General features: G+C 38.8%; 1 protein-coding gene across 1 annotated transcript in view; it reads left to right on the top strand.

Moving 5' to 3' along the window:
- Nucleotides 1-756: 756 nt before the first annotated feature.
- The window catches only part of rnf31 (ring finger protein 31), a 64,439-nt gene continuing 53,957 nt past the window's right edge, over nt 757-11,238 (top strand). The window contains exons 1-7 of the mRNA XM_026312589.1: nt 757-954; nt 1,157-1,303; nt 3,272-3,427; nt 5,129-5,185; nt 5,980-6,178; nt 7,081-7,246; nt 10,247-10,380. Coding sequence (XP_026168374.1) covers nt 757-954; nt 1,157-1,303; nt 3,272-3,427; nt 5,129-5,185; nt 5,980-6,178; nt 7,081-7,246; nt 10,247-10,380 — 1,057 coding nt within the window. The remainder of the gene's footprint in view (nt 955-1,156; nt 1,304-3,271; nt 3,428-5,128; nt 5,186-5,979; nt 6,179-7,080; nt 7,247-10,246; nt 10,381-11,238) is intronic.

The raw sequence follows: 11,238 nt of genomic DNA, 5'->3' as shown, positions 1-11,238 counted from the left end.
GTGGTGGAACTCTCATGCCACAGAGAATTGCTGCTGATCAGCACGCCCTCTATGGTGCCTCTGTAGAAGGTGGAGATGATAGATGTGCTCTTTTCAGTCGTTGGAAGTGCATCCGCTGCCTTTTTTACCAGGGAGGAGGTATGCAGGGGCCAAGACAGGTTGTCTTCCATGTGAACCCCAAAGAACTGTTTTTAACCATCTCCACAGCTGTTCCATTTATGTAGATGGGGGTGTGCACAGGTGGCTTCCTTCGGAATTCGATCACTATCTCTATTTTTTTTCCAACATTCAGCACCAGGTTATCGTTTCTGCACCGCTCTGTGAAGCAGTTCACCCCCTCTTTGTTTGTAGCTTCCTGGTCGTTCTCAATCAGATCCACTACTGTTGTGTCATTTGCATATTTTATTATGTGGTTGGTGGTCTTCTTTGCACAACAGTCGTGTGTCATCAGTGTGAAGAGTAGTGGACTTAAGACAGCCCTGTGCAGATTCAGTGTTCAGGATGTATTGTTACCCACACGCACAACCTGAGGCCTTTGTGATACAAAATACAAGATTCATTGGCAGTGTTCAGTGTTCTGGCCAATCGAGTGAGATTTAGAAAAAAAATACTACTATGAAAGATTGCGACTTCCAACAAAGAACAGAAAAGGATTTGTACCACCAAACTAAAAATAAAAAAATATAACTATTCTGTCTTTTTAAGTAGTAAGTCTTTGTGTGTGTGTGCGCACTTGTCTGTGTGTGCGTGTGTAGGATGCCGTCTCTGTCGGAGCAGCTCCAGGAGGTGCGGAGTAACGCAGAAGTCTGTCTGTACTCTGGTGGTAGCGTGGTAGAGGTGCGGGCTGGGGTGATGGCCATGGCTAATCTGCCTTTACCACCCTGTTCCAAATACCATCACATCACAGCAGAAACCATGGTCATGGAAAACAGCTTTGGTAGCAACAGAAAGGAGGTGAGATAAACAGTGCATAGAGCACCAGTCAAAAGTTTGGACACACTTTCTCATTCAATTCAGTGGTAAAGTCTGTCCAGACATTTGACTGATAGTGTATACAGTACACTCCATCAGTGACAACAACATTGCTTGGTTCATTGCCTATTGAATTCTAATGCTATTTCATTTTTGGCAAAAGTTTCTTTTATATCTGTTTCAGACACTTGCATCTTTGCAGCACTTGTCTACAGCACTGAACATCCTGGAAAAGTATGGCTGTAACTTGACAAATCCCAACAGGCCAAAATACTGGAGGACTGTAAAACATAACAACCCAGTGTTCAGGGCCACTGTTGATGCTATTCAGGTAAAGAAATAAAAGAACATCAATGTGTATATTATGTCTGGTTTATGAATCATATCATAAACCATCTTCATAATTTCGGGGCACCAGATCCTTTGATAGTGGATCAAAGTAATGAGTAATACAGAATATGAAAGTTCTCCGATTCAGTTTACTGTGTGAAATAACATCAAATGATGCCAGTGACAGATGCCTTTTAAAGATTTATTCAACTATTTACATGGTACATACATACTATTTACACAGGGGGAAACACAGGGAGAACTGAGCAGAAAAACTAGATGAATAAATGAGTTAAAACAGTATAATAATATACAAGAAGGTGATTTGCAGTGGTGGAAAAGAGATTTTGAGATCAATTTATATTCTGGGTTTGAGTTTGATGTCTAAACAGCAGTTTAGGAGGAAGCGCTAGGTAACTATGGAGGCCAACTGAGATCAGTGTGAGACAATCAGCACAGCCTTGTCTGACCTTGTGTTTACTGAGGCTCGGTCCTTTCAGCATTGAAACACCTTTTTTGTAAATGGGCATTAAAAATATTTTATTTCTGTATCTTTTTGCATTATGGTGTGGTTTCACTGATAATCTTTTGCCAATTGGCATTGGCATTTTTTTCAATGACTTTTTTTCAGTTCCAACTCTCTAACACCGTTTTGGCGTGGAGGGGAAAGAGCTTTAAAGGGAGGGGCTATGAGGGGCTATGACGTATATAATTTGCATACCGCAGTCCGCTGAGTAACCAAAGGAGAAGTGGTCAAGTTGCACTCCATTGACTAAGCCTGTTGCTCACCATGGACATAAATTCACATACAAGTTCTCCTAGAGCTCCTAAACCACAAATGTGTCTGTGCTCAGATACAAAAATAAAATATTATATTTTTAATGCCCATTTGCAAAGAAGGTGTTTCAATGCCAATGCTTCTTTTTGCAATGCCAACCTTTATTTACAATGCCAAAACTTTATTTTAAATGCCAATGCTTCTTTTTTCAATGCCAAATTTTATTTACAATGCCAAAACTTAAAGACATCGACTTGACTCCATAGGCTTCTATATCACAGCAGTCTGACAGTGATGCTCTTTATAAGCCTGGTCAATTAGTTATGCATAGGTTTCAGGTCCTTTCAGGTCCGAAGGGAATAGCTTTAAAGTATTTATAACAGGGTGTGATGAGGGGGGGTCTGTTAAAAGGGTTCTCTTAGTAAGAGCCAGTGGACTGCCCTTGGTCAAATGGAGTCTTGACAGTGCAGTTGAAGGCTTTAGTCACAGTGCTGGGCACGCCCAACATGTTTCACTAGTGAACATAGTTAGTGTGTCCTACAGACAGCTGCAGGTGATCAAGCTCACCTGCAGAGGGTGACAACAGCCAGTTGAAGCACATAACATTTTCATGGTTATTTTGACCAGTAATTAACACAAACAGAAGAGGTAAGGTTTTTATGATCTGTAGATCTGTTTGCAAGAGAAAAGCAATGTCTGTTGCAAGTAATTATTTTGGCTACAGAAGGAGTGATGTTTTCCAGTGTTTGTGCAGCCCAAGAATTAATACAGGGAACCAAAGACCACGTAAATTATGTCTTTTTAAGTATACTACCCAATAGTGGGACTATGACTGTTTGTCATCACTGTGTACAATTGGATACTGCATATTTTTCTGTGCTAATAGTAAATTAAAGTAGTTAGCAATGATGCAAATGTGCTTGTTGTTCAGACTGATGCTATAATTTGGTGCTGAGAAGGCATTGTTAAGTTGTTGAACAGACATGAGACATGCTGATAATCCTGTCCCATGCTGAACCTCTCCCGATCCTGTGCCAAACATGTCTTTATCCTGTCCCTTTTATCAAACCCAAAAAATGATTTCCCACACAGAGCGGAAACACACTTTGAAAATTTTGTTTCATTCTTGGCTGTTTGGAAAAGTAAGATGTTGAGTTCATATTTCACCTTGTTTGATCTTTCCACACCCAGGGAGGGCGAGCTGTGCTCTATCTCTATGGTTACTCCAACCAGCAGCCAGATGGACTCAGCTTCCCTGATGATGTCACAGACCCAGATGTGGGTCGTGTTGCTGCAGTAACACTAGAAGTGATGAGCCTGAGGATGGAACTGGAAATGCTTATCAAGGTGTATATGTGTGTGTGGTTTCTGCTTGTTTATTAACTAACCACACTTTGTTGATTTTCTTGGGAAAATTAGTGGCAAATTAGTGAATATCATTACAAATAAGGTGAAAAATTTATATGAATATACATAAAAATGCCAGAAATACTGTAGGTTTGTTTTTAGACCTAAAACGTCCAGACAAAAGCAGACTGTATGTTCAACACTTTGAACGTGAAGCTGATTGTTGACTAGAGCAGAAGTGGGGGTGAGTAGAGCGGCTGTGCGAGGAAGCTCTCTTGGGTAGTGGCTTGCATAGTAGTAGTAGCCAGTAGTGGCTCTGGTATGATGCACTCCTAATTTCCTGAAACATGGAACACAGAGTGCAAGCATAGACTCAAACTGGAGCTCAGACTACAGTCCTGTAAAGGAGTAGGTACAATCAGAGTATCTCTGCACAGAAATCAGTAACGTAGAAAGATTCTGGCAAAAGTACCTGTAAGAGCCATGCAGAAGTGATAATATTTTAAACCACCACTAGGTGTCACTGTGAAAAAATTGTATAAAGGTAGGAACCTTCCCTCACATGGTGTGTTCTTGGAGGGAAGGTGTTCACAGTTTTTTACCGTTTCGTTTCACTACACGCTATTTCCACAAGGTAAATAAATGAACATATTATTAAGCATCTAAATATCTGTGTAGATATCATCTTTTTAATGCGTAAGGCGCATCAACTACATGCACCTTCCTGGATCACCAAAGCTGCTTAAAGATAAGCTTGGCCAAAAGTATCAAAAGGCAGCAGACCACATGCTTGCTCATGAGGGATTTGTTGGGTTTCTATGTAAAGTGCCTTGAGATTATTTTTTTGTCATTTGGTGCTATAAAAATAAATTAAATTTCATGCACCCTTGTGAACCAAAACTGCAAATTGCTCATTTTCATATTGCAAAAATTACCAAAAATTGTGCTCCATCTCACAAATTGCGCTCCAAGCAGTGAGACAGCATAGACACAGACATTTTAATCAAAATTGGGTTTTATTTCCTGAAAAATGCAAATAATAATCAAATATCAAACTTAATAAACAGGCCTATAAAAGACGTCACCAAAACATACTACACTCAGAATTCATAACAACTGTCTGATCAGCTGGCTTTAGCATTTAAGTGAGCTCCACCTTCAGCCACACCTTTTGCTCAGCAGGAAGGACACCATAACCAGGTAACTCAAAGACAAATGAAGAAAAATTAATGCAATAAAGGAAACTAATAACTTGCTGACATAACCTCATAACATTAATCTGTGCACTACATTTAACATTATATGGCTAAAAGCAAATAAATATGTAAATTAAATGACAATGTAGTTTATTGCAAATGAAAGTAATGATGTAAGAATGTGGGTGTAATGTCTTTACCCTGTGATGGCTGTGTCCATCACAATCTCATTAACTGAAAAATGTAGTTTCATGCTATGCTAGACCAGTTTGTTTATATAACCAAACAAATGCAATACATAATTAGTCACAGTCTTAATAATATTGATCTCAGAGTGATTGTGAAACTGTAAATATTATCACTGTGAATTTTATAGCCATTATCTGTTTCATAAGTTTCTTCTTTCGTATTGTGTAGGCATAATGCATACTTTAGACACATAGTGTACTTGCTTGCTTGACTTGGAACGAAAGCATTAAATAGAACTTGTTTGTTTTGATCCCAGGAGGCTCATCCCCACCCTGAGTTTTATGAGAGAATCATTCCTACACTGAGACATAAGGTAGAGTATGACATACCACAAGAGTAGTCTTCTTTCCTACATTTATTTCAGGTTTCCCTGGTTCATATGAATATTCAGAGGAAGATTGCTCATAGGCTGAATATGCTGAAAAGGTTCCCTTGCTTCACAGAATTTCCATCAGCGTCCTTTTTTGGTTGACTAAACTTCTTACTGACACTGTACACATGAACTACAGGAAAATGTTTTACAGGAACAGCTGTTATTAGATGCAGTGACTTAAATTTTAATTACACAAAAATGTTTAAATATATTTGAAATGGATAGTTTACACATGTATTTTTAAAAGATGTTCACTTTATGTGTATATGAAAAGGGTTTTTTTTGGGGGGGGGGGGGGGGGGGCAGTTCAGCTTGACAACTGTAACCAAGTTGCCTCAGTGCCCATTTTGCTAGATTTGACTTGGTGGATTTGAATGACTCTGATATTTTTTTGATAATTTTCACACCATTTAAGGAGATTTTCCAGGTTGAATACTTAGTATACCCTAGACTGTTGTAGCTTGTGCATCCATTGGCAACTGGGAGAAGATTTGAAAATATAATACTGAGATGATTATATCAGTAGAATATGGCACAGTAGAGAATGGGTAAAGCAGAGATGAGGTGGAAAATAGTTGCTACCTATGACAGATCAAGTCATTCAGTTATCCTCCTTTTGTTATCCTGGAGACACGATGAAGCCATTTTGTTTGGTAAAACACTGGTACAGGAATACTAAATAAGCCTTCTTCTATTTATGATGACCTCTGATGCCACCTCTTCTCTTCTTTTAGGACGTGGGTCTCAATACTGATGCTGTGGTCTACCATTCCTCCTTCACTTCATACCACCCAGCCAGTCAGACCAAGTCTCTAGCCTCCCCCCTCCAGCCTCACTCCTCCAAAGAGAACAGTCATTACCACTCCTTGTCCTCCAACCACCAAAGTCTCAGGTCTATTCAAGTCTTTTCCACCTCCTCAAACAAACGCCGAGGTAAGGAAAGAAACCGAAATTGCCCTGACTACTTGGTTAGCCGTGGTTGTATTGATGTTTTTTTATGTAATCATTTAATTACAAATTTTATGCTGATGTCACTATTACTAAGCTCAAACATACAGGAGTTCATTTGCTAAACAAGTATTGTGGCTTTGGTTGAACACATTAAAACATCATGGTTATTTTAGAGTAGCTTGGTATTCAGAAAGTATCAACAGATCACTTGTATTAATGTTGATATGTGTATTGTAGTGGTAATATGTTGTGTTATTGGTAGGCATAAAAACAAAGCCATACGCCACTGGTGCCTGTGTTAAATCATCCATACTCATAGGCCTGTTTTATGTGCATAGTTGAAGATGCAGTGCCCACTGAGGTCATTGTGTACCCCAGTCAGAGGAGAATGCAGAAAACCCCACATGGTGCTGTTTAGCTAGATGGATGGATAGATATACTGTAGATATTGCTGATACTGATCCCCAGCAGATCTGCTTGTATCTGTTAAAAGTTTTCCTTAGTTCTTTTCTCCACCATTTGAACTGTCCATTTGTTCAATCTGGGCTTACTTTTATTCCTGTGGGCATGTCCAGGGAGCTTAGGTACAGTGCAATAGAATTATTAGAAAATAAGTTCACAGGAACACAGGCTGCTTGGAGCCTTTAGCTTAACTGATCGTGGCAAACATTCTCTTCATCATCTCCTCCAATAAGTCTCTTCTTTCGCACATAGTGCACATGGTGAGACCACACAGCACAAGCAAACATTTCTACATCAACACAGGCTGACTGACAAATACTAATACTTAGTGCATTAGTACAATACAAAACAGTTGATTTTGCATATTATAGAAGAAATTAATGACAATGTTTGATTGTAGTAGATTGTTATCTCTGTTTCAGAAAACTGCACTATATGTGGAATATTCCGTGTCTCTGCCCACTGCCTCACCTGCCTCCAGGGGCTCTGCTTAGACTGTGACAGACTGTACCATTCCTATCCTGAAAGCGCCAGCCACCGACGAACAACTGTTTCGTCGTCATCATCCAATAAAGAGAGCAGTCACAGGTAAACTCAGTAGTTTTAGCAATATAAATTAAGAATACAATGAGCCCACAGGTCCATAACCAGCATTAGGTTTGACTGTCAGTTACTACGTTTTCATGGACAGCAATAATCCGACCGTTGACCTTATTCTGAAAGAGACAATATTCTGATTAAGGTGTTTAGATGAGTTGCTTTTAGAATACTTCTTTTTGTAGCAGACCTAAGGCAGGAATACATTCACATTCTAAGATTGAGGAAGGTTTTACCCTTAAGGAATTTATTCAATTCAATTCAATTCAATTCAATTTTATTTGTATAGCGCCAAATCACAATACAAATCATCTCAAGGCACTTTACAAAAACTAAAACTAAAAACGCAACAATTCCCTTATGAGCAACCACTTGGCGACAGTGGAGAGGAAAAACTCCCTTTAACGGAAGAAAAAACCTCCAGCAGAACCGGGCTCAGTTTGGGCGGCCAGGGTAGGGGAGCTCAGTGCACCGATGGTCCTCGGGCAGTCTAGGCCTATAGCAGCATAACTAAGGGATGGTTCAGGGTTGCCTGAAGCCAGCCCTAAGTATATGCTTTGTCAAAGAAGAAGGTTTTAAGTCTAGCCTTAAAAGTATAGAGAGTGTCTGCCTCCTGAACCCAGGCTGGGAGCTGGTTCCATAGGAGAGGAGCTTGATAACTAAAGGCTCTGCCTCCCATTCTGCTTTTGGAAACTCTGGGAACCACAAGTAGACCTGCACTCTGAGAGCGAAGTGGTCTATTGGGATAATATGGTACTATGAGGTCTTTGAGGTATGAAGGAGCTTGATTATGAAGGGATTTGTATGTGAGAAGAAGGATTTTAATTTCTATTCTATATTTTACAGGGAGCCAATGAAGAGAAGCCAATATAGGAGAAATATGATCTCTCTTGCTAGTTCCTGTCAGGACTCTGGCTCCGGCATTCTGGATTAATTGGAGGCTTTTTATGGAGATATTGGGACATCCAGATAGTAATGAGTTACAGTAATCTAGCCTTGAGGTAACAAATGCATGGACTAGTTTTTCTGCATCATTTTGAGACAGGATGTTCCTAATTTTGGAAATGTTGCGCAGGTGAAAGAATGCAGTTCTAGAGATTTGTTTTATGTGTGAGTTAAAGGACATGTCCTGGTCAAAAATAACTCCAAGGTTTTTTACAGTAGTGCTTATGCCATCTAGAGTAGCTATAATTTGAGTGCTTCCTAATGACATAGCCTAAAGGAAGCATGTACAGGGTGAACAGAATCGGTCCTAGCACGGAGCCCTGTGGAACTCCATAACTAACTTTTGTTCTTGTGGAAGGTTCATCATGGACATGAACAAACTGGAATCTGTCCGATAAATAGGATTGGAACCACTTTAACGCTGTTCCTCTGATACCAGTCACATGCTCCAGTCTCTGTAATAAGATGTTGTGGTCAATGGTGTCGAATGCTGCACTAAGGTCTAGGAGGACAAGTATTGAAACAGGTCCATTATCTGAGGCTAAGAGAAGATCGTTGGTAACTTTCAACAGTGCTGTTTCTGTACTATGATGTGCTCTAAATCCTGATTGAAAATCTTTCAAATAGTTCATGTTCTATACATGTATATTTACATTCACTACACTTTAATGTTCGCACTTTACATTTCATAGAGCTTTGACGATTAATGACACGTCTTTCAGCCTACGTCACTACGTACTTTCTTCCCTCTATAATTTTACGTGGTTTAACTTTGGCATTGGCTATGATCATACAGTTTATTATGGTACCATATACCATTCTGGGTATTTCCTTTTTAATTTTACAGAGGCTTCAAGTGAAGTTAGGCTTATTTACTTGTCATGCAATACATGCACATAGATGACAGCGTCTTCTCCAACAATGGCCATATTCTGTAATTTCATTTGGCAACATTATGTCACCGCAACAAACATGGAGATACTGGATGGGAGTGCAAAATAAAGACTGGCTCTCAGAATGTTCATATTGCGATTAAGGTGTTTACATGCTTTTCATAATGCAAGTAAAATAGGAATACTCCACGGCTATGTCCAAATGTCTACCCTAGTCCCTAACCCCTGAGTCACTATATAGTGCACTCATATAGTGCAGCTAATGGTTTCTGACACTCCCCCACTACTTTTTTCTGTTGTCAATTATGACGTAGCATGGGCCACCGGCGCATGTAGACGTCACTTCCTGTTTCAAACTCAAATTATTTTTATTATTTTAATAATTGGTAAAAATGAATTTATCTCATCCCGAATGTTTTCTAAAAAGGTATAACTTACCCATCTGTTGATAATTTTCAAATACAACCTTGAATCTACATTTATAACTTTCGGGCGGTTCCGCTATTTTGTCATCCACGCAATGCATGACGATCTATTCTGCCCGTCTAGTGACCATTACTGCTCACTACTTTTATAATGCATTATGGGAAATTTTGAGGGCACTACTTTTCAGTTACTAGTGATTCGGACACCATTACAAAGTGGCGTACTCACTATATTGGGACCTATATAGTGATTTGGGAGGACATTTGGACATAACCCACATGTCTTAATTGGATTATTGCTTACTTCAGCTATGACCATAACCCATTTAAGGTAATCAAAATTGGTTTACATGGTGGTTTCTTAAACAGAGTATTGTCTTAATCTCATTATTGGAGTTTTGTTGTCCATGTAAACACACTCAGTGTTAAGTCACAGTGGACTCCATGTATCAGTGAATAATTAAACATTTAATTACTAAGGTAAGAGTTTAAAGCTCAATTTTGTTTGCATTTGCTGGTTTTGAGCTTTATTTACATAAATAAATAAAGGTAGCTGCCATCCTTCTTCTAAGGGTTTTTATTACCCTGAACAAGGTCAACCAGTGAAATGCTCTAAGTTACAGTGACAGTCAGCATTGTGGAGGCCAGATCAGGTATGACTATGAGAATGTATGAGTATGTCTGTAAAAACTGATACAACAGTGTAAATGTCTGTTTCTCTGTTCCAGTTCCTGCAGCTGGTGTTGCCTTTGCTGCACTAAAATCAACTGTGTCCAGGATGTGCTGTGTCAGGAGTGTCAGCGCCCTCGCTTAGAATCCATCAGTTCGAAAGCAGATGTATCGCAGCCTGCCACCATCACTGGTCGGTGTTGGTACACATATCACAGCTGCTGTCACAATCATAAGTTGTCTTTCATTTTATCAGCAAAAATATTGCCAACTAGGCTTTATTAAAGCACAACATAGCTGACCACAGAGAATGTAACACTGCACTTTCTATTTTAAATCAACTCACAAATTACTATTTAACAGTCTACCTTTGCAGTTACTCTGTGTCATTCCAAAGAAGCAGTAATGTACAGCTGATTGTCAGGAAGTATGGCAGAGGTACAAAGCATAGTGTTGTCACGCAAACAGCTGAAGTTCAAGTCCAGCCTTCTCTGGTAGTAAGGCTGGTGTCAATTTTTATGTTTTATTCTCTAAAAAGTGTTATATGTGGAAAGTGGACATAATACACAGTTTTTAGTTTTTAAACTAAAAACTAAATTAACTCTGTGAGTTAATTTAACACTTGCGATTTTGCTTTGTGTGTATATCACATGTATTGGCATAACTTCGTTAATTATTATTGAATATCTGCATTTTATTTTATTTTTTTAAGTTTATGCTGTGTTTTTTCTGAGGTACACAGTAATTTCATTACAGAGAGGAGGCTGAAAAAGTAACACCCAAGGTAATCATAATATACATAATACAAATAAAATAAAAATACTATCATCAATGTAATAACACTGATAAAATAAGTGGAAATTGTACATAGTATTTTGTTATATTGGGTGGACATGTTATATTTGAGGCGTGGTGGAACTATATTGCACATTTCCAGTATAACAAAACTATATAGATCATTTACATTCAGTAAGCTGAACAATTTCACAGTTTTGCTATGTAAAATAAAAGCAATGCAAAGAAAATAAATCAAGTACCAATGCAGCAACAG

Source organism: Mastacembelus armatus, chromosome 17 (assembly GCF_900324485.2).
Source record: "Mastacembelus armatus chromosome 17, fMasArm1.2, whole genome shotgun sequence".
Lineage (NCBI taxonomy): Eukaryota > Metazoa > Chordata > Actinopteri > Synbranchiformes > Mastacembelidae > Mastacembelus > Mastacembelus armatus.
Note: the sequence above shows the minus strand (reverse complement) of the source record. Positions and strands in the feature narration are given on the sequence as shown.